Raw genomic sequence first — 23,704 nt, forward strand, 5'->3', positions numbered from 1 at the left:
CACAGCACAGCTCCACCTTGTCCGCAGCTGGTGCTGGACCTCCAGCAAATGTCCCGTCCAGCCAGCGACCGCACTGACCTGAAACAGAGGTGGCATTTGGCAGAGGGGATACGTGTGGCTGTCACTTGGGCACAGGGGGGATAGCACAGAAAGGGGGTGGCCCAGCCACAGCTGGTCCCACTGTGGAGATGGAACTATAGCCAGGACATCTTGCCCAGGGCAGTGAGTGCTCCACAGGTCCAGGGAGTCAGCGTGGGCGTCCCTGCACAACGATACCTACGCACAGACACGGCAACGGCCTCATCCCATGGGTGCTGCGATCAAGGGTTTGCAGGACTTGAAGAGGAGGGGAGCAGGCAAGGCAGCATTGCCAGAGGACTCCGGGAGCCACAGCACCCACTGCCCCCACCCCAGCCAGCTTCAATCTCCCTTGGGCTCCCTGGAGCAGTGGCGGGGCTGTAAAGAAGAGGTACAAAATCAAGGAGCATTTCATCACCTCTTCAGCGCATGAGATCTCAGGCAGGAAGCAATTGTTGGAAATTCATTTCATGTGCACTACAAAAAAAAAAAACAACACAAACAAACAAAAAACTACCAAAAAACCACCCTCCTTTCAGTGCTCTTGCTCGAGCCCTTCCCTGCTGAGCAGCATCCCTGGCAGCTGGCACCGCGGGCTCAGGAAGGAAATGCCCTTGTGGGATGCAGGCAGGCTGGAGGACCTGCTGTTCCTGGCCAGATGGATGGAGGCTTGACGGCAGAGCTGGGCAGATGTGAAGGGTTTGGCAGGGGATGTAAATACTGCACTTGAAATCATTCACCATCTCATTTCCCACAGTGGGACTTACCGGCGCAGCTGTTTGTAAAAAAAAAAAAAAAAAAAAAAAAAAAAAAAGGGGGAAAAAAAATGCATCGGGGCTTGTTATCATCACTGCTCCAAAAGGATTATGGCCTCGCACATTTGTTAACAGCCCTGATTTCTAAAAGCTGCAAGCGCCGTGCCAGACTGTGGTCTGCCCCTGCTGAGCAGTGGCAGGGAAAGGCAGGAAAGCTTTCCTTTTCTTGTGCAGCATCCTCGGGAAGGAGCCAGCCAAAAACCTCCCCGGGGAGCACTGATCCTGCTCTCCTTCTGCCCCTCAGGGGAACTGCCTGCCAGCAAGAGGGTTTGGGGGAACACCTGCCCCACTGCCCAAAATCGGGGGGGGGGGGGGGGGGGGGGCTGGTCTGTGGGTCAGGGCCAGTGCAAGTGTAGCTCCATGGGCTCCAGTGGCTGGGCTTGGCTTTCAAACACCCCCAGATCCCCCAGACTGAGCATATCACTCCCATGAGGGTTTGTGCTTCTTGGCTTGGCTTGCACCCCCTGGCTCTGAGACACCCTAAATCTGCCTCATCTGGGGACAGCAGATCACATCCCACCTTCATTTGCATTAGGTGTCCAAGGTTTGGTGTTTGGCTGGAGCTTCCCTCCAACCTGCCCCAGCACCATCCTGCTCCTGCTCCCTGCACCACCAGATTCCAGTTTGAGCTTTACTGGGCAGCAGGTCCCAGGCTGGTCCCCTTCCCAGCAGGGTTTGGGTGGTGCCTGGAGCCCCCCTGCACTGGGATGTCCTCTTCTCCCTGCTCTGGCCATCCCACCCCTGTGCCGCCCACCCCAGAGCATGAACAAACTGCCGCCATCCCTGGCTCAGCGCTGGGTGGGAAGACACCGAGCCTTGCCAAAACCTGATGGTTTTTCACACGGGAGGGGAAAAAACCCAAACAACAAGGCTTTTGCTTCTTTTCTCCTCCTTCCCTAACGCTTCTGATCTGGGGTTTTTGATTAAAAGCCCTCTTCTCCTCCCCTGCCTTGAGCTGCCTGTGGGAACCAGCCGCCTGCAAACCTGCCTGTAGTGGAAAACTTGCTTTTCTATCGAACCCAGTTTTGATTGGAAAAGTTTTAACATTAAATCAGCGTGTCTGGCGACGAGCGCAGAGAGCAGAACGATGTTTAGGTGGGAAAATCTGCACACTGCAGCCCCAGGGGATGGCTTCAATAATGCTGGGGGAGAGGAAATAAAAATACATTAAGCAAGGGCCTGAAGAAGGAACAGGACAGAAAACAGTTAAAGAAGAGCAGAGAGGCAGGAGTTAATACAAAAATAAGCAAATCAGGGAAGGGTTACACAAGAAGAGGCAAAGGGCAGGAGGATGGGGAGGAACATGCCTCATGTTTCAGGCTCCCCTCTGGGGCTGCGCGTGCTGGTTTCAGGCATTGCCTGCAAACCCCCATCCTGTGAGTAATCCTCCCCCATGTGAACGGATTGCACTGGTTTCAGTGGGACCGCTTGGATGAGAGGAGAAAGGCGGGGCGGGAAAGAAAGAGAGAGAGGGGGAAAAAAGCCTTCGTGAGGAGTAAGATTTACAGAATCAGGCTCTTGGAGGCCAGGCTGCAGAGCACAGAGCGCTCTTTTGGACACCACATAAATAAATAGCGATGCTGCTGCTTCCTCCCCTCGTGAGGTAATGCCTGAGCACAGCTTGTCCAAAGCTGCCGTGGTTATTTTTACGGCTGTATCTGTCTGAGGTTGTCTGCTCTTCTCCAGGCTGGGCTCTTGCGTGGGCTCTGCAGCACAGCTGTTAGCCGTGTCCGCACGGCACGCGAGATGTGCCCAAGGTTACAGAGTAGACAAGTGGCAGAGGAGGTAGGAACCACAAACCTCCCATCCAGGACCTTACCAGGAGAAATGCCTGGCTGATTGCTGACATGCCGTGGGGTAAATCCTCTCTGGGTGTAGGGATGTGCTTTCTGCCACTGGTACCCAGCTCCTGCTTGCAGTACAGGACCCTGTGAGTCTGGGATGACGGCCTTGGGCAGCAGCACTCCAGTTCCTTCAATGCCTGACCCCATTTTGACTTTTCTGTCTTCCAGAAAACTCTCCGAATCAGCAGCAACTCAACCCTCCTGGCATGGAGAGGCAGGAGGTGGTCTAAGGAGAGTCTGCAGATGTACATTTGCAGTCCCTGTCCTGGAGGAACTGAACCAGTGCCAGTAATTAGGGGTAATTAAAGGCAATTTGCAGTTCCCTGGCCAGTGCGAACACTTGCAGCAGCAATTACAGGCTCTTCTTCCCCAGACATGGAGTAGCTCGGCTGCTGGTGGTTAATGCTGATTTTTCCAGTGCAGTTCAAATTCCTTTGGGTTGTAATCCCACACCGAGGAAAGACTGCACTAGAGTGGCAAAGGGGGGTGACTGGTGCAGACACCCCTTTGGCACCCTCACTGCCTTCCTGATAGGCACCTTTTGGTTCACAAAACATGTTTTCTTGCCTGGATTTCTCTGGGTACAAAAGTCTCTCCGTCACCCACCATCGTGCAGAATATCAGCACTTCCCTGCACTGAGCAAAGCAGAGACCATGAGGCACCAGAGCTGAGAAAACCTCACTGCTCAGAAAATGAGGGTGCCTAGGACATCGTTAGAGATAACGAGGGGGATAACAACTGATTTATCCTCTGTACCCTCATGCCTTGCTTAAAAGCATCTCACCACAGAGAAGAATGTAATGGTGTAGTGAGTGAGATGTGGAAGGAGCAAACAGGAATGATGTTGGTGCAAGAAAATGGTGAGTCTTTAGTTTGTTAGTTCACACAGCATCAGGAGGAAAGGAAATAACTGGGGTGATTTAGTTTTTTCAGAAAATCTTTAAGAAAAAATCTTTGATGAGTGACTGTGGCAGAGATGCCCAGGCATTATTAGTGGAAAATTAAGTTATTTCCTGCTTAAAAGCCTGGCTGTGGAGAGAAAACAAGGAGTGAGAATATATTCTGAGGTTTTGATGGGGAACAAGGGTAGCAATGGGTTTACCCAAAAAAGGTGATTTTTTTGTTTTGCTTTGTTTTCTTATATAGTAACCATGACCTGGAAAGCAGGGAGCTAACAGTGTTTCTAAGTGCCTACATTCAGCTTGGCTAGTCCAGGTGTGAGGAGACAGTGTAGGTCTTCTGTGATACCAACCCAAACTGGCCGGAAGGGCAAAGGGATAGCAGGCAAAAACCACTGTGCGGAAGGATGCATAATCAGAAGGAGGGAACAGGATGGCTCATACACACTGAAGGGTCCCAATTAACTGCAACCACTCCAGGAAAAGATCTAGGAGTCAATGAAACATCTGGCTGATTGCAACGGAGCTCAGAAGAGCAACAAGATGGTAGGTTGTATTATGAAAGGGGTAGAGAGTAACACTGAATATAATATCATGACACTATAGAAATCAATAGTACGTTTTCAGCTGGGAAACTGGAGTGAAAGGCACAGAGGCACCCATCTGAGGGTGGTGGAAAAGATTAGAAATGCCTTGCCAAAAGACGGTGGAGGGATGCCAAGTAATGCACAGCGCCGGGAAGGTCAGACAGGTGCTCCTCTTCACTGGTCCTTAAAATACAGGAACAAAGGGACATTCAATGCGTTTAAAAGGCAACCTTTTTCAATGATAAAAGGAAATGCTTCTTTGCGCTGCACGTAATTAACTCGTAGAACTCATGCTACGAGACACCATGGCAAAGGCCCAACAGGATTAGATAGGCCTATGAATGAGAACATCTGTAGTTACATTAGCTGGGATTAATATATATACAGATATAAGCACTCCAAGCCAGCTACTAACTGCCTGCAGTTAGGAAGAGATTTCCCCTGGGGGCATGCTATTGCAAAACTGTCTGTCATAGAGTTTTATATCTCTGTCTGAAGCTTCTAAGACAAGCCACTATTATATCTATTATATTAGAATCTGCTGAGGCAGCCCATCGCCTGCTCGAGCACAGGCAGCGATGCTTTTCCAGGCTTCAGCTGAGGTATGGCTGGTTGGGGGTTTAAAAATACCTGGAAGCAGATTTTAGGACCGTGTATGAAAGGATGCAAAACACCCTGCGAAAGTGGTTGAACTTGCTGGGATGTCTCTGGCCCACCGACAGTTGACAAATAGCATGACAAAAATGCAAATATTTTTCCACCCCTGAATTTTGGTCGGAGGTATTCCCAGCTGCTAATCTTCCCACACACATGTGTTGAAGGATAAACAGAGGGATAAATCTCTAGGCTTAGCTCTCATCAAGTGTGACCTTTTATGAGAAGGTACCTGAAAGGACCTGCATTTTTGGAGAATTAGCATCTTCCTGTTCGGGGGGAAGCTGTTTCCTTGGGAGGTTTTCAGTATGATCAAAAATCCATTTGACTGAACAACAGAAAAAGGTTTGAATTCATGGGCTATCCGGATTTCCTCTTGTCACACTGTATCTGCAATAACATACGTCGCAGGGCTTCCAGATTTAAAAGGCCAAGCGTGACCTCTTTGTGTTATGCCATGCACCAAGCAGTAAACCAGCAACGCATTAAACTGGGAAAAAACACCTGAATTTTCAATAGTAATTGATGAAGGCTCCTGTATTGAGGAAGAGCCTTCTTCAGGAAATCACACTCACTGTTGAGTATGAATTTAAGCCCCATGTAACCAATGTGCCTTAGGTACACGTTAATATAACCGTGCTTACAAAAGCTTTTCCAGAACCATGGCCAAAACTGCCTCCCTTTGGTTGCTTTCCTTCTTTCCTCCAAAGACTCCAGCTGGAGTAAAAAATGCAGCTAAGCAAGATTTCTGCTGGAAAAAAAAATGCACCAAAATCAAGCTTCTTGTCTGGATACTTGGATTCCAACAACAAAGAGCAAAATGTCAAAACAACTCAACCTAAATTTGCCTGTTGCTTCAGTAATGCAGCCCACATCATCCTGAGGCAGTAAACATATTTCACCTGGTATTATGTTTTAGTATTTAGAGGTATGGTTCAGATATTATTACTTAAGCAAGCTTTTTCATCGTGGTAGAGTTAGGTTTTTTTCCTGCTCCACTGTCTTTAGTAACTCGGGTACTTTAAATTCTGGTTCCAGTGAACGCATCTGCCCAGGGAATGTGTGAGAAACTCCTGGGCTGGGGCTGGTAAGGTGACCCCAGCCTTGAAGCTGTCCCAAAGACCTGACCTGGGCAGGCTTTTCTTAGCAGATTTGCTCTGGCTCCTGTCTTTGGGGGAAAAAATTCAAAACAAGTGGTGCTCCATCCTTTGGAGACCTGACCTGGTTATTTGTCCGTGGGCGAGGAGAGTTATGACCTAGTATCTGCACACCTGAGTAGCGTGGGGAGGTTTATGCTGGCTCTGGGGATGGGATCCTGCAGGGATGGGTGAGACCATATTTAATGGCAGAGCATCTCCACCATGGGTGGCATGTCCTGCAGATCCCACAGATTTATGTCACGGGGAAAAGAAACTGCGGTATTTAGTGTGTACCCACCCAGTCTGGCCCCAGCTAGTTTACTAACCAGAAGCAGAGGTTGAAATGTCTCTGTGTTAACTCTGAATACTAATAATGCCTTTAAATATTAACTGTTAACGGCTTTGCAATGAGATCGTCAGCTTGTCTGCGATATTGTGCACTGGATTTACTTCTCCAAAGGATCGTGTTCACGCACAATGTCCCTCAGCACATTCTCTTGGAGATTTAAAGGTTTCTTGCCAGCAGAAAATGAATTCCCCCTTTTATCGGGCAAAGCCAAATAATCTCTTGGCGTTTCACAGTGTCCCTCCTCCTGTGCCGCTTCTCAGGGCTCTCCCATTTCTTCCTCCTGAACTGGCACTCAGGGAAGCCAAGGGCTTTGGCGCCCTGCAGTTTGGGCCAAATTTCACAGATTAGACCTTGTCTTTGTCTTCTCCGTAACAAGTAACAGACGGGGCCCACAATGCCTCCACTGAGCAAGAGTCGCCTCTAATCCGGAGGGGGCTTTGAACCACAGTAATAAATCCACTTTTTGGGCAGGCACACTATGGGCAAGCATTAGTGATACAGACAATAAGACAATTATGGCAGCACTTTCCAAAATGCTCGAAAATCCTCTTGTTAAAAAATTGTTAAAAATTCCCGTGTCGTCTGGGAGCTCCACCTTTTGGGTGATCGTAGCGGAGCTGGAGAAGCCATGAGGAAGTGTGGTGGGGATGCTGAGACACCCAGGGATGAAGCACTGGGGCTTCCTTCTCCCCTTTTTGCTGGCAGGACTTGGGTTTTGTCATGGAGGATGTCTTCCCTTTTATTTTTCGGTTGAAAAATGCCAAGTCTGCTCAAAGACCCCCAGGGGCAGCTCTGGCCAGGCACAGAGCAGCTTCATGGGGCACAGCCCCTCAGCACTGTGTCCCCATGGCTCTAAAGCAAAATAACTCAACCTGCTTTCATGGGAGACGTTGCCTGAGAAAGAGTGGGTTGGAAAATACTTTTATTAGGGGTGGGTGGATGGAGGGAAGGCAATCATTTTCACCCCCTGATGCATTTTTAGCCTGGCTCCTGAGGAAATGAGGTTCCAATGAGGTTCCTACAGATGTATTCTTCCACTAATCATATTTCAATCAAATCTGGCAGTGGAGCAAAAGTCTCAGAGATAATGAGGTTGCCACAAGCCTCACAGAACGAGGCAGCTGGGTAGATGGGGGAGAAACTCTAGAAAAAGCTCGGCAGAGGGGGATCCCTTTGGTGTGCACAGCCCTTACCAGACACTAAAGCATCCACAGTGGGGAGAGCCCCCTAACACCCCACCTGCAATGAGAGCTCCTGGGGCACAGATCCAGGCCACCGATTTGTGATGCTCTGAGAAGTGTACGTTCAACTGGAAAATCTCTCTCTTTCTATCAAAAAAGAGCCTTTTCATTTGAGTATGCCTAAAATCCCAGAAGGGCACATGGGTGAGCGGGGCTGAACTTTGTTTTAGCGCTCAGGATCTAAGACCCTGGTGGACTTTTCACTCTCCAGAACTGATCTGAAGCAGGAAAATCTCTCAACAGTTTGAAAATATTTACGTGGAAAGCAAATTATTCCTTTTCTTTCTCTTGGAGTTATGCGAAGGTCTGGCTGCACAAATGAACTTTTGTTCTTAGTCTGAGACTTGTGATGGAGAACTGGGGTTTAGTCTGGCTTTTTTTAATAGGGTGCGAATTCCCCTCTATTGTGTCGCACTCTGCCGCTTCTGAAAAACCACAGTCCGAACCTGCCCTTCAGGATTGCTTGTGGGTGTATTTCTGCTGAAAAACCAAACCCAAAACACAGTTTTGAAGGTGGTCAGCCCCATATTCAGCCAGTAAATCTCTCGAGCACCATCATTGCAAGGATGGGATTTTTTTCAGAAGTGCAGAGCTCCTGTCAGGGAGTCGGCAAGTTTTCCCAGTAAGCTAGATTGTCCAAACGTCTGACGTGAATTTGGGGCTCAGCTGTGAGCTGTATCTCCCCTCTGCTGGGGGGGAGGCTTCCAGGCTGCCGTGGAGAGCTCAAGGTCCTTTGGAGGGTCTCTGGCTGAGCTTCCTCCATCACACGTCTTGGCTCCCTAGAGTCAGCAGAGCATTTTGCCCTGACCTCTGTGATTCCCACACAGTGCTGGAACTTTCTGCCATGGCTTTTATCCTTTCTGCATGCTTTTCCAGCTCATCTGTTCGCGGGGCTGTTCCTCTCTCCCACGCTAAAAGTGATGAAGGTCTCCCATTGCGGTGGAGATGCAGCTCATCTTGTCACATCCTCCTGGGAGGTGGTGCTCTGGGTCTTGGTTTTACTCATTTGGGTGGAAGAAGCAACTGGTGGGTGCTTTTGTGGGAAAGAATCCACGGGAGCAGGACACACTGGGCATCACCAGGGCGCCAGCTGCATCTCCCGCAGGAGCGGCTGCTCCTGGCTGGCTGGGGGATGTCAAGCGGACACATCAGCGCTGTGCTCTGGGGTCTGTGCTGCAGGTCAGGCCCCTGCCCAGAGAGATGCTGTCTTGTTTGCATCCAGGGGTCCTCCCAGATGTTTGAAGCTATGTCAGAAGCCCCTTCCTCACCTCCCCTTCCCTAACCTGGATCTGTTTCAAATTTGCCTTTAAATGCAAGTTAGTCTCTACCGATCTGGCAAAGCCTGAAAGATGCTCCCAGAAGCGAGGGGAGCTTTGCTGAAAGGGCCCTGGAATTGCCAGTATAGCCTTTTAGAGGAGAACGGGGGGCTCAGACTAGGAAGCAGCCCCTGCCCTCAGCACTGCTGTGGGGATGGAGTGCACAGTTTGCCCAGCCCAGCGGCCCCAGGAGTCTGAGCCTGCAGGAGAGTCAAATCGTGTAGCAAAACACGCTTGGGTGGGAGCAAGATGTGAAATTACTGACTTCCCCGGAGCCTGAAGACAGCTGCAGCTTAAGGAAATTTTTGGCATGGAGGTGACTGTGCTCTGATCTTATCACCAGGCACAGACAGACCTCTCTCTCTTTCTTCTTGTTTCCCTCTCATTTATTTGATTTTATTTTTTTGCGCTTTTTTGGTTAATGATCTTCTACAGCCGATTTCTGGAGACTGTAGCAGACCAGAAACCCTCAGCATGTGCACTTCATCTGGGATGTGGGTGGCAGAGCCTCCTTGCCCATAGCGATGCCCCTTGGTGCTCTGCCAACTCCCCCGGGTGGGTTTTCCTACCTCTCTGCTCTCTCCGAGCATCCAGGTTTCAATCCCAGACTGCCTAAAATATATTCCACTGAAAGCAAATATCTTTTTAAATGTTGCTGATTGTGGGAGGTGGCCCTGATCGTAAGCCAGAGAGAGGAGAAAGTCAGCGATGAGCTTCTGGGAAAGCCAGGCAGCAGAATTTTTACCTTCGTCCCAGTTAATTTGCACCAAAATGAAAAACCAGCCCCAATACTGGAGCACTTCCAGGGGCAGATACACAGAGGAGCAGAAAGTACGACTGCTTCAGATCACCAGTGGCTACAGAGATCAAACTGGAATGTGATTATCTGGGGTCCCTAAACTTGTCCCCAGTGCATGGCATCACTCCCGTGCACTGCATGGAGGTGGTGGAGCTGCCCTGGGCTGCGGGAAGGGGCTGTGCAAGGCTCCGACATTTGGTTTGTTCCTTGCTGATCAGACTTAATTAGAAAGTCCTCGGAACTGGAAGGCACGCGGGGAAGGGAGAGCAGGATGAAGGCTGGCACAAGGAGCCCCGTCTAGCTTGAAGCAATTAGAAAGTGTCTCAGTTGCTGGGTTTGCTGCAGGAATATTCCACTGCTGCGATGCAGCAAACTTCCCACTCTGGCTCACGCAGAAATGGCTGCTCATGTGTCATTAAAACCATGGATGTTTAAAAGCTAGCATGGCCAGGTAGACATCTTGCATTGAGCTCAAGGCTTCATGTAAAAAAAGAAATTGCTCCTTTTCCATGTTTTCACACTACAAACTCCAAACAATTTAAGAGCTTCTGTAATAGTCATGTCCTTTCTTTGTTTTGGGACCCTTCCAGCCCAAGTGGGTGACTGGTGCAGCTATGCCTGGGGTTCTGGAGGTGTCCTGGAGGTGGTGGCACTTAGTGACAGTGGCACTCATGCCTCCTGTGCTGCCCCAGGACACTTCCACACAGCAACTTGTGTGCGTGGGACAGCCTAAAGCTGCTTTTCTATAAACTTTCTCCGACTGGTTTGTGTGTGCCTGGGGGTTGTTGATGACAAGTTTTAGATGTAGAAACCATAAATCAGTGCTTAGCACTTGGAATAATATCGATCTAAAGAATTATGGGGCCTTGGGGAAGGGGGTGACTAAGGCATAGCCACTAACAAATGCAGTACAGAAATAGAGCTAGAAAATTGTTCTTGCAGCAGTGGAAGAGCATGCCCTATGAAGAAAATAAAGTCTGTGCTTGGCAGATCAATGCCTTGAAAGTCTGGACTTTCTCCAGTGATGTGATTTCTCAGAGGTGACCAAGTCTGGATAAAAGAATCCAATCCAAGCCCTGCCAGCACTACAAGTTGGCTCATCTCTCATCTAAACGGTAGCTCCAGCTGGTCTCCGAAGAGGAAGAAAATGAAGGGAAGGAAGTTTGATGATTAAGGACAACTCCCTGGAGGGAATTAATAGAAAGTATGACCTTGGACTTTGCCTTGTGAAACCACAAATGAGCTGGACTAGAGATTGGCATCAAAATGAAGTTGCCCTGGGGAAAGGAGCATCTCTTTTAGGATGCAATTCACTTCCTCCTAAGGTGGACACCAAGGGTAGGTCTCCTGCACCAATGATGGACACCAAGGGTAGATTTCCTGCACTGATGCCCAGCAGCAATGGGGTCCCTGCAGTGATAGAAGGGAGCCTGTGGGAACTGGTACTCACTGCAGGTGAGGAAAGGCTGGGGACAGGAGCCCTGCCAGGAGCCACCACTGGTGGTCCTGATGCCCCAGAGAGCCCTGGTTTAGGGCATTCAGCCAGACCATCCCCCTGTCTTCAGGATGTGTTAGTTGTGAGCTTGCCTACCCCCTACCTTGCTGTGGATTTGGGGACCGTGGTAGCAGGGGACATCTGCGAGGCTGGAGGGATGCTGACCACAACTGAAACCTGCAGAGATGTGCCATGGACAGGCTGATCTTTCTGTCCTACGCTGGGACATGGCCCATTGGATACCAGCAGTGGGACACCAGTATGCTGGTGGCAGCGAGCCTGTCCTCAGACCCTGCTATCTAACGTGGGGTTTACCCCAGCTGCCTCCTGCACCCCAACTTCTCCGTGGGGCTGCAGGCAGCAAGGGAGGTTACATCTCCCCTGGCTTCAGCCTTGTGGAAATGAGTTCTCTGCTCTAAGCTGGTCATGCAGCTCCCTCTATAGTCAGTGGAGAGAGACGGGGGACTCATCCCACTGTCCCCGTCACTAGTGACTCTGCTCTTCAGGCAGCACAAGGAGCCAAAGGGGTTCAGCTGTGTCAGTTATATCCCCCCCACCCCAAAAGCCTGCAGCTGGGTGGGAAAAACCCCTGCATCTACACCCATGAAATCAGGGACTGGAGGCTGAGCCCCTGGGGACAGCACTCACCCTCTCTGCTTGAACCCAAACTGTCTCCAAAAAGCAAATGGCAAAGACTTGAGCCTTCGCAGTACAAGCCAGTACAGGCAGGTAGGCTGGGAGGGATCCTTTTTTATTATTTTTTTTCCCCATAAGCCATTAAATAATCCTCCAACGCAGATGGAGAAGTCTGCCAGGCTCACATGGGCATGGGCTGCAGCAGCGCCGCGGCGGCAGGTGATCCTTATTTTTTACCAAAGCATTGAATCCTAATGAATGTGACCTCTCCGTGTGCCAAATCCTGCCCCTCCACAAGGGGTTTACCCTGGCAGCCTCAGCACAAGTGCATTCATAACACGTATCATTTGTCATCTTTTCATCAAAAAGTGTGTAAATCCTTCCCCCGAAGTGCAGAGCTGTTTTACAGCCAGGCTATAAAATCCTGCAGAGTCTCTGTTCCAATAGAATTACATTAGTGCCAATAATCTGGCAAATATCAGGAGTGAATTTAATCAAAAGAACTAACACCAGGGCTCTGATTTACAGCAGCTCACGACAGAGTGGAGCGGTCAGAGGTTTTCAGGACCCAGATGTGGAATTTCACTTGCAACATCATTTGGAGCAGAGGGAAAGCAGAAGGAATGGGAAGCAGGGCTTCAGCATTTTGGGAACTCTTCACGCTCTCACAAAAATCAGTGAGAAAAGAGGAACAATTCACCCTTGTTCTGAATTTTAAAAGATGAACATGTGACATTTCTGATATCTGGGGTTTTGCTGTTTCTCAGGGCAGCCCACACACCTCAGGGGTGTGCGCAGGACCAGGGGTTTGATGGATGTGCCGGAGCAAAGGGCACCCTACCCTGGCACCCGCTGGGCGAGCCCATCCAGCCCCGTGGCACAGGACCAGCACCACCACTCGTCCTCCAGTGCGAAGAGTCCCTGTCTGGGGCCACGCAGAGATCAGTTACGTGGTCTGACCTCAAAATGCCGGGGGAGCCCAAGCCCTTGCTTGAGTAACTGGTGTCCCTGGGTTCGCCTGACCACCCACCCACAGCAGTCACAGCCCTTCAGCTCCCAGCTCCTGCCTGGCAGGCTCTGGCACGCACCCCGTGTTGCCACTTCATGCAATATCTCTGCTCCATCTGTCATCAATTCCTTTGCATGTGGTTTGCAGACTTCATGCCATGCTCTGCCTGTTGCATGGCTCTGCAACAGGGCATCTCTGATCACCGACAAATTTTTTGCTTTTATCGTTTTTCTGAGAAAATAACTGGAAGCAAATGCACAGGCAAGGGACGTGGCACGGCTGCGTCACTGCTAACCATCAGGGTAAAAGTCATCTTTAAAGTCCAACTTCTTATGCCTTCACCTGTGCTGCTAAGACAACTTCAGATTGTTAAAAAAAAATCTTTTAATTGAAAATCACTATAGATTTGACTGTTAGAAAACCAACCAGCCCTCTGCCAGGGCAGGAGGACACTGCCCAGCTCCACTTTCAGCTCACCTTTTGCTGCCTGAGACTCACACCATGCCCTGCAACATGTGCAAAAGTTTGGGGCATTTTTGTTTTTCTCCACATTAAAAAAAAAAGTAGACATTGTGCAAACATTCCTGCAATGTGTTGTCTTTACATAAATACCAAAACCAACCATTTAACACAATGCAACTCATGCCTCTATGATTTTCTGATGTTAGATGCATTATGACTTGAGGTACATAACCCAGCACACAGGATGGAGCGAGAGATGAGGAACACAAGTGAGAGGAAAGGTAGTTTAGCTGGATGTGTCTGTTAGGGTGGATTAATGAAGTTGAATTAATACAAAATTCTCTTCAGCAGCTCTTTCACGGACCATTTGCTGTGAGTTCGCCTGAGCTGACGCACGCTTGCCAGGGTGGTTGAGCGTGCTGCATGATTCCTTGGCAGCTCTATCAGCTCACAAGGCACCGGTGCTCTGTTCTATACATTTGTTTAAATGTGTTACATGTAGGACATGAGTGGAGCAAGACGATGGTTGAAAGAATCAAGTCTTATAGAGCAAACACAATCCACTGGGTGAGATGAGACGTCAGGCAGTTGTGAGGGAGATGGCAGATGCTACAGGATGGTTAATTCCTTAATTCTAAACACATTCGGCCGAGATGAGACTCTGGGAGAGCTTTGCCCATCGGCAGATGGCTTGGTGAGATGATAAATTAATATTGTTATCAGTGGCGAAATGGCTGAAGTTGTTAGATGGTAGGGCTTGTTTTTTAAAAATGCCTGTTTTCCACAATTATTTCAGAACAGTCCCTGACTCAGGGAAGAAAAATAGAGGGAACACAAAATCCCCTGTGTCATAAACAGAGCTCAGGAAAACGAGGTTTCAAAGGAATGCCTTTGCAGTAGGAAACTTCATTTTGCCTGCTTTTGTATAGGTCGATGGATTACGCCAACAATAAACCATTCCAACTACTGTGAAATTGTGCTAATAGCCTGCGAGTTGGGGAGCTGTTCATGCACCAGCATATTTATTACATACCTTTGTATCTGTTAGCTCCAATAGCCACATTTTTGTTATAAGCCATGGGGGGTTGGAGAAGCATTTAAATTTGGCGATCTCAAATTTCAACAGCAGGAGCAGTTGGAGAAGGCAGAGGGATGAGAAAAGGACAATTGCAAAGAGCATTTAATAGAGCAAATGATGCATCGACTGGGAACTTCAGCCTTCCAAGGTGGTGGAGTGCTTCGCCAAGGCCAGCACACATCTTCCTGAGTGCTTGCTTGGGGAAACCGAGGCACAGCATGGCTCTGAGGTGTCCTCCCTGTAGGTACCACCCGCCACCCGTCTGGGCTTTTTGGGTAAGACCAGTGTGCTGTCAGCCATGGGGAGGTTAGCCAGGGTGAGGGGCCAGGGCACAGCAAGGATAAATGGGCAGCAGAGGGGGAGCAGGGGCTGCCTGGCCGGGGAGGAGAGCTGCGAAAAGTAGGAGTGAGGAAGGTCCTGGGAAATGCCGGGGTCAATGAGACAGAGAGGGTTAAGCATGGACATCGCTGCCAACACAGGGCAGGCACTGCCTTTTCCTTGGATGGAAAAGCTGGGGATGGACAGTGGACAGAGTCCGTCCTACCCTCCAGCCCAGCATCCCCTCCCTGCTCCCTGTGCCTATCCCAGAGGACTGGAATCCCTATGGATGCACAGTGACCCCACGGCTGGGAAAGATCTCTCTTCTCTTCCAAATCCCACCACATCCCCAGGAGCCCTCATGCTGAGGAGGCAGCTGGGATAAGCCAGAGCCCTGGGAAGGAGTTAACTATGCTTGGGGAGGGGTGGGAATTCCTCCCACTGCCCTGGCACTCCAAAACCCTTTCTGGGGAGCAGGAAGGTAAAGGAGAACCAGGCTCTGGCCACCAGAAAATGCCTCTGCGAGCCCACCACTGCCTGGGGGTGACGGGTGCCAGCCTGCATCGCTGCCTGGCCCTGCTCGAGGAGAGCCCATGCCTTCACAATTTCCTTTTGTTTGCCTCAACCTAACGTGCTGTTACTTCAGCTGTGACCCGGCCGTGAAAGCAGAAATATGAACTTTATTACGACACATATCCGCCGGGACCGGGGGGCAAGGCGCGGCCGCACGCGGCAGGCAGCCCGCTGCCGGAGCGGGGGTCCCGTTGGGATGCTGGTGTTGGGGAGGGCACGGACGTGGCTCAGCCCCCCTGCACCCCTGCATTCTGATGCCTCGGACCCCCAAAACAGCAGCTCCTCTCCACCCCCCAGAACCACGGGTTGGGTTCACATCCCACCAGCCCGCACATCGGCTGAAGCTGTAGCTTGTTAGCAGCCCCAGTGCAGGGTGGGTCGAAAATGTCTCATTTAAATAGTTTTTACAAGGTGAAAAAAGGGGGAGTAGGGCTGTCTAAAGAAGCAATTTCTTTTTCTGCTTTGGAAAAGAGTGTCTGTTTTCAGTGGAAAGAAAAAAAAAAACAACCCCACCATGAAGAAGCATTTTCATTAAAAATCTGAAAATGCTGAAGACCCAAAGCTTTCCAGCCAAAAATACCCAGCCCAAGCCAAAAAGCTTTTCGTTTCTTGTTGAAACGGGTCTTTAGAGAGCAAAGAGCAGTAGCTTTCTGTGGGAAACCCCAGCATCTTCTAATCTGGCTTTTGAATGTTTGCTTGATTCCTTTAGCTGTGTCTCAGGTTCAGGATTTACATGTCTTCCAGCAGACAGCTGAGAGTTAAAAAGTTCATTTGCAGGGTTTGCTCTTATGCTCCCGCCCCAGCTGAAGCCTCACTCGCCTTCTCATCTACTGCAGGAGAAGAGGAAACCTCAAAAAACTCCACTGGCTGAGCTCAAAATAAAATTGTTTCCCATTTTACCGTTCTCACCTCATCCTGAGGAGGGAACTGTTTTGTGTGTGGGTTAAGCAGGGTGAGGGTGGAGGGTGGGAACAGGAGGCACGGGCTTGGAGGAGGCTGATTTACAGATGCTGCATCTAACCCCATACCTGAGGTTTTCTGCAGCTCTGCCTTTACATGTGTGATGACCAAGTTAGCTCTGGCTGTCAAAGCAGAGGAATTGTGGTTTGTAGGTGATAAAACCTGGAATAATTTGAAGTCGTCCTCAGCAGCGAGGACTTTTTGTATTTCAGTGACCTTGTCCTCACCAGGAGGGTGGGAAGACCAGGGAGAGGTGACAGCAGGGGATGTGGGGGCAAGGAAAGTAATTTCAGGGGCTTGGTTTGGGAGAGAGAGAGGGGCAGGAGGACTTCGGTGAGAGCAAGAGCTGTAGAAGCAGGAGTGGCTGGAAGCGGTCGGAGAAGAAGGAGCTGTGTGGTCCCGGCCGTCCCGCCCCGCCCCGGTACCTTTGCAGGCCTTGCGGTGGGAGATGGGCTTGCTGAGGTCCCGGTAGAAGCCCTCCTTGCAGTAGTGGCAGTGCCGCCCGGCAGTGTTGTGCCGGCAGTTCAGGCAGACGCCGCCGCTCTTGCGTCCCGACAGCTTGTAGAGCTCCATGTTGAAGCGGCACCGCCGGGCGTGCAGGTTGCAGTTGCAGGCTGCGAGAGGCGAAGAACAGAGACCGTCAGCATCTGTGCTGGCCATGGAGGTGCCAACCCTGGAGGAGCCTGTGTGCGTGGGGGTGGGCACCCTCGAGGTCCTGCCTGGGATGCCCCACCACAGCAGCGGTGTCACAGGATGGGATGCTCTGGTGGCACCTCTGGCTATGGAAAGCCAACTGCTAACCCACCTCCCTTCTCGACCAGTGCTATGTGGTGAGTCTAGCTTTTGGGAGGGGAAACTGAGGTCACTGAGACCTCATTTCACCATTGTGACTTGCAGCAAATATGCCTTTTGCCTCCCCTGACTTCATGCGAATTAAAAGCTGGGTGCAGGCAGGGCTGCAAGAGCAGGAAGCCCATCCATGGCAGAGAAACAGCAACACACAACCCCCCCAGCTGCTCCTCCAGCTTTGTCACAAGTGCTTTGCCCCTCATCCGCTCTCACACTGCTCAGTACAAAGCACACACACCACCACCCCCCGCTGCTGCAAAATCCCCTGCCTCCCAGCACCCCAGGAGCCCCCTCTGCCTGCTCCTGGGAGCAAGGAGGTTTCCAACATCACCTGCTCAACCTTCCCACTCCCACCAGTCCTGACACACGTGTTGGAGCTCCAAATACTGTTTCAAGACCTTCCTAGCTAGCTTCTTCCTCGGCTTTCCCTCCCCATGCTTGGTACTCGGCGCACAAGGTTCAGTTGCACGCCTGCAGCCGTGGACATGCCGATGAAACCTCCCCTCTCCCACGGATCTCCCACCCCACCACCGGGACAGGATCAACCTGTTGCCTGGTGGGGCACATACCAAAAAGTCCCCCTCTGCTTTGATTGCATGTGCTGGGACTGAAGCTGCCGGGAGATGTCCAATTTCTCCACCATATGCAGCCTAATGTCAACACGGGGACTATTTTAACAGGGGGCCTGTGCAAAGGACAACTTCAGGACTTCAAAAGCTCAGCCCTCGCCTGCCTCTCCCCAGAGCTGCCACAGGAACATCAAGAAGCTGTTGCTGGGGCTCTGTGCTTTGCTGAGAATTTTATAGCTTGTTTTCTTTTCCCTTTGCTTTTATTTGCTCTTCACCCCCGAACAATGCATCTGTGCAATGCCAGCCCGCAGCTGGGCCTCTCGGCTCGGCATGGAGGTGTCACGGCTCTGGGCTTGTCACCTTCCTTTAGAGCAGACACATCTTAATCTCTCATTCCTTCCTGTTTACCTTATGGTGCTTGCCCAAGACAAAGACATGCTATATTTGCTTAATTATCAAATTTCAGCCCAGAAAATTACAGTGCAGTTCCGGATTATTTATTAGGAACAATCCCCAGCTAACCCACGGCATGAAAGCAAAGGGGAGAGCAAAATCCTTCAGACGGGTCCGACCAGCAGGATGGAGACTGCTCTCTCCATGCTCTGCAATCAGGATTCCTCTGGCTGGCGTGGTGAGGCCCCAACCTCATGTCCCCATCAAACGCTGGCAGAGCAGGAGAAACAACCACCAACACACTAATGGCATGAAGAGTGGTCTGACAGCAGTTTGCTGGCTGTGGGAAAGTGAGATTCCTGACACCGAGCGGGGCCTCTCCTTAGATGATCCCACTAGCCTGTGGGTGCATTTGTCATGTCCCAAAACAGGAGAGACCATCAAGGAGAGCAGAGACACAGCTCCTGCATGCAGAGGGAATTGCTGCTTTTTAGATCTGGCTGGTCCTGCAGCCACATTTGCAAGCGCACTTAGACAGCCTGTTTGCATCTAAAAGCAGCACAGGAGCATACGGTGGAGAAGGCACCGGGTGCTTTCTGCATCTCCCCCTTGCAGGTTTTTCCCTTCTGCCTTAACCTCAGGAAGAGAACTTTGTGCTTTGCTAGCCACTGTGGCATTCTTTCCTCTCGGCATGCTGCGCGGCCACGATGGCTCTGCTGCAGCCGGTGCTGTACACGTAGAGGTGACTCTTGCCCTGCAGAGCTCATGAGTTAAACTTTCGGGATGGAGGTGGGATTTTTAGAGTCCTGATCCTTGTTTTACAGATTGGTGAGCAAGATGTTGAGGTTAAACCCTTTTCCTGGCCATGCAGGCGCAGGGCTGAGGGCTGGTTCCTCCACTCAGGGCAGATGGACCTGCGGAGGGGTGCACCAGGGCTGCAGCATGAAGGATGTGTTCTTGGCTGTAGCTCACCACACAGGCAGCACCTGTACCAACGGCACAGCCTCGGGACTCAGCTCAAGCAGAGGAAAAAAGGATTTAAGTCCCTCAGTCTGAGGGTTGTCGTCCTGACTGTAGCCTGTGACCACGCAGGCACATCTCCACCGCTCAAAACCTCGAGGCTCACCAGCCACTCTGCCTTTGGTGCTACAAACCACAGGATTTCAGTCCCTGGTGACAAACGTGAAGAGGCATTTCTCCAGGGGGTGGCATGGCCTCAGAGAAGACCTAGTTCTTCCTGGAATCTGGCAGAAAGGCATGTTTTCCGAAAAGCATGAAAGCTCACCTCCTCCTAAAACTGGACTTGGTACTCACATATGTTGCAAGATTGCATTGGCAAATTCCTTTTTAAAATTCAAAGCTGAGCCCACCCGAAGAGTGAGCGAAAATCCTCACATTTCTTTGGGTTGCTTGATAGCAGAAATGTTTTTGCAAAGCCAGGAAAGCAGAACTCCTGGGATTTTCTCAAGATCTTTGCAAATATTTCCGCTGGTCCCACCAAGGCAGAGCTGCATGGGAATGTGAGGGACTGAACGTGCAGAGCTGCTTGCAGCCCTGCTCCCAGGATCGGTTTTGCATTGATCTTCCAGGAATGGGAAAATCCAGCGGCTGGAGAAGGGAAGAAGCTGCAAAGAGCTCCCCAGAACAACCATCCCTGTCCTCATCCAGAGCAAACAACCTTAAAATTGTGTATGCCTCAGGGTATAAACCCTCCCAGGAGGGGGTGAACGAGCTGGGTGAAGGTGTGGGCTGGCTGAGACCCTCTCCATGCTCAGTGTCCCTGCACTTGGCCTCCCTGCGAGCTCCCCACAAGCACTGCAAGCAGCCAGGGCACAACAGCCACCCTTCCCCCATGAAGTCTTTTGGCTCTGACAGCTTAGCCTTGGCTCTGTCCCCACCTTTCCCTACACTCCTAGGTCACCGAGTACATCCACTGGGCACTGACTGCCTCCTAACCCCATGCACACGGGTGTTTTTCAACCATCCACTCGCTCCCGATCCACCTGTTTGTGCAGACAGAAGAAGCCAAACTGACCCAAGGGTTTTAATTGAAATTACTGTCTCCTGTACTCACCTAGAGTGCCTGGGTCCTGAGTGGCCAGTGCTGTGCACCACTGGCCACCAACCAGGGCTAGCTGGCAGCTCTGTCTGTAACCTGATGTGTTTGGAGATGTTTAACTGGAGACACTTGGCCTGACTGAAGGAAAATAGCCATCCTTTTTTTTTTTTCTGACAGTACTGCACAGGGATGGAAGAATTTGGGCGATGCAATATATGACCCATCTAGGCGCCAGAAAGTCCTTGCTGGAGACAAGGCTGGGACATGTTGTGATGGGATACATCGCGCTGGTGCTATAGAAAACCGGCAGTGGGGGCTGGGAGCTGCAGCGTGCAGCAGTGCCTGGCTACAATGCTGTCACTGGGAGCCAGCCCCTAGGACTGACTGGGACCGAGCAGCAGATCGTGGTGCTTTTGGACCCCAGCTCCAAATCTGTGCGTGGTCCCCGGGTGCCGCAGGCAGGGTGTGCAGCTCACCCGGCCGCATTTTCCCTGGACAGAGGCGCTCAGGAAACACAGCTCCCGCCCAACCTCTCCCTCGGCCGATGGTTAATCCCCTGCTGTGCTAAAGCATTTTGCCTTGTTCCTAACATGAATTGGCCTGGCTTTAATTTCCAGCCAGTGCTTCTTGGTTTGAATTTCCCTGCCACAGTAAGTGGCTCTTTAGCAACCCATCTTTTCTTTCTATGAACGCCTTCACTGGCTGTAATAAAAATCAACTCCCGATTACCGGCATCACCTACAGTCCCCATGCCTTGCTTTCCACGCGGTGGAGGACACCCCTGCACGGGTTGCAGATCCAACCATAGGCAAAACATGTGCCAGGTGCTGAGATCTCCCTGATGAAAGGTTTTGGCTCAAGTTGCTCGACTAAGCTCGGTGTTGCTGCCTCCTCCTCTCTTCTTTCCCTTATTTTGCCAAGGACCTCACAAGCCTTTTGTTCGCTGACTTTATTGTGCACAGATGTAGAGAGCTTCATCAAACAGCCTTTACCTGGGCCGCCAGGCTCCAGTATGATTAACCAGAAATCACTTAAATGCAGATGTTCAGAAACCTGGAGAAGGTCTGAGCAGGAAAGAGGAAAGCTGTAGTTTGGAGCCAGGTGAAGAAACTACAGCAGAAGTACCTCCACATTAAAAACTGTGTCTTGATCAATTGGATCCATTGAAGAAGGTCAAGGCGGGCAGGATTTTCCATTTGGGAGAATGAAAGGAGATATGTGAATGGAGGCGCAGGCTGGAGCTGTGCGGTGGGAGCTGTGGTTGTGGTCTTTTGTGCTGCCGCCATTTCCCCCGGGCCCCGCATCCCAGCGCCCTGCATCTCCCAGGACGCATTCCTCTCCGCGGTTTTCATTCAGCAATGACAATGCTGCCCTTTCAAAAGACCCCACCCTTCCAAAACTTATATTTTGGCAATTTTCAAAATGCAAATTGCTTTTTAAACAAACGAAAACCCCAACACATTTTGTTTTAATTTTTGCAAACAATAATTCAGGGGAGGGGGGAAGGGAAAGGGGAGAATAGAAGAAGCCAGGGGCTGAAAGTAATCTCTAAATTTGACTTGAATTTATGTGTAGTCTTAGTCTCCTTAAAATTGTCCTTTTCCCAGATAAGTGTTTCTGGGGTTTTTTTTCCCAGAAAATTGCTAACTCAGCCTGAGCCATTATTTCTCTTCTGCAGGAGCAAGCCTTGCACGCATCGCCCCAGCTGCTGAGAGGGACACTCTGCCTGTGCCCATCTGGGGAGGGGCTTTGCTCCCAGGGGACCCCTGGAGATATCCTCAGGGATATCATTTTTGAGGGCCGTATTCGTGAAGGAAACAGCCACCCTTAAATCAAAGAGAGGGGACAATGGAGATGGAGCAGCCAGAGCCAGCGGAGACCTGTCTGCTTGCTGGACTGGGAGGTAAAGAGAAAGTGGGAGGCAGTTGGAAGGTGTCCCTGGTCCCCTACAGCACAGCATCCCTTCAAGCTTGCTGCTGGCTGGTTTGAGGTTTTGGAGCAGCTGGCATGAACTGGAGCTGTGGGATGAGCTCCTGCACCGCTGCATGCTGCCGGACTGCGCTGGTCCAGCACGGGCTGTGGTGCCTGGGGCTGCCAGGGCTGCATCTGGTGAGTGATCCCGGGCAGTGTGGATGTCCCCTGGGGGCCATGGATGCTGCCCAAGCTGGGGAGAAGGTTTCTGTCCATGCTTGCTGCAGCAAAATGGCAAAGCAGAGATGAACACTGGCCGTGGCAGCAGCGAAGTCCTGAACAGTACAGCCACCACGTGTGGCCCCGGGAGCTTGGAGCCATCGGGACTGAGCAGCCGGATCCAGCTCTGCTTGCATGGCAGGCGGCCCTGCGCCCTCCCGTGTGGCTCAGTGCCACCCACCACAGACCCAGTTGGCCGACACTGAACAAAAACGTTTGCTCGGGAAAATTCATTTGCGTGCGCTGTTAAGTCTGAGTAAGGAGGAGGATCGGAAATTGGTTTGGTTTGCTCAAGCTAATCCACTGAAGGGGAAATCCATCGGGGTGTTGTGGCTGTGAGAGGGAGACGCAGGGTCTGCGCCAAGCCCCAGGTCTTCCTGACGGAGCAAAAAGATGGAGGAAAGTGTGTGGACACACCACAAAATATGCAGCTATGGCTGGCATCGCCCACGAAACCAGAGCCACAAACCTGGCTTGCAGCAAAAGCAAGTGTGCGCTGGTGGTGGGGGAAGGAAAGCCCCATCCTTGCTGATGCATCCCAGAGACCCCCCACCGCTGGGGCTGGAGGTTTTTTGGGCAACCACTCGCACCCTGACCTGCTCCCCATGAGGCCAAATGCCTCTCACCCCTGTCCACCCATGAGAAACACCCCTGAAAGCAAGGAAAGGCCAAACTGCAAATGCAGATGCAGCAAGAGAGGGGGATCCTGGGGAGAAACACGCTGAGAAAATCTTCCTGGTGGCACAAAAAGGCATTGGGGAACAGGAGACTTTTCCATGCGTGAAAAACCTGAGGAATGGCAATTCTGTGGAAAAGCATTAGGCAAGATGGCATCAGAGTGACCCAGAACCTCCCTGGGGATGCTGCATACCATTTCCCACTTTGCCCAGTTCCCAAAACCCTACATGCCTCAGTGACCAGGAGGCCCTGGAGATGTCCCCCTGTCAGCGCTGGTTCTGCAGAGTATAACAACGGTCTGCAATACTGAAGCCCAAGATGGTAACAGCAACATTAATGCTGCCTGATATTTCCAGTCATAAGAAGACACTCATTTTCTTCTGCGTAAAAAAATGACAAACTCACTGTTTGGACTGAAATGTTTGAGACTGGGTGTCTGACTCAGGTTGAATATTTCTGGAAAAGTTCCTGTTAAAATGATTCAGCTGCTAATGAGAAACAAGGGTAGTGAAAAATATAGTGTTGTGCCAATACTAACAAATTTGGGGATTTCTTTCCTTAAAGAAAATCTATTGCCCTTATATTTGAAGCCAAGGCTTAAAAAGAAGAACATTGCTCCCTGGTAGGGATGCCCAGGGAGGTGGTGGAATCACCATCCCTGGAAGTGTTAAAAAAATGCGTAGATGTGGTGCTTAGGGACATGGTTTAGTGGT

At 50.9% G+C, this 23,704-nt stretch overlaps 1 protein-coding gene and 1 long non-coding RNA gene across 3 annotated transcripts in view; one reads left to right on the forward strand and one right to left on the reverse strand.

The window, feature by feature from the left end:
- Positions 1-23,704, reverse strand: part of NTN1 (netrin 1) — a 103,083-nt gene that overhangs the window by 31,855 nt on the left and 47,524 nt on the right. For both annotated transcript variants that reach the window (XM_027813330.2, XM_055700628.1), the window contains exon 2: positions 16,679-16,867. In XM_027813330.2, the coding sequence (XP_027669131.2) occupies positions 16,679-16,867 (189 nt within the window). The remainder of the gene's footprint in view (positions 1-16,678; positions 16,868-23,704) is intronic.
- Positions 1,255-13,496, forward strand: LOC114017396 (uncharacterized). The gene is made up of 2 exons (XR_003562446.2): positions 1,255-2,269; positions 2,906-13,496. It is a non-coding gene; the product is annotated as an uncharacterized LOC114017396 (long non-coding RNA).

This window comes from Falco cherrug, chromosome 1, assembly GCF_023634085.1.
Source record: "Falco cherrug isolate bFalChe1 chromosome 1, bFalChe1.pri, whole genome shotgun sequence".
NCBI lineage: Eukaryota > Metazoa > Chordata > Aves > Falconiformes > Falconidae > Falco > Falco cherrug.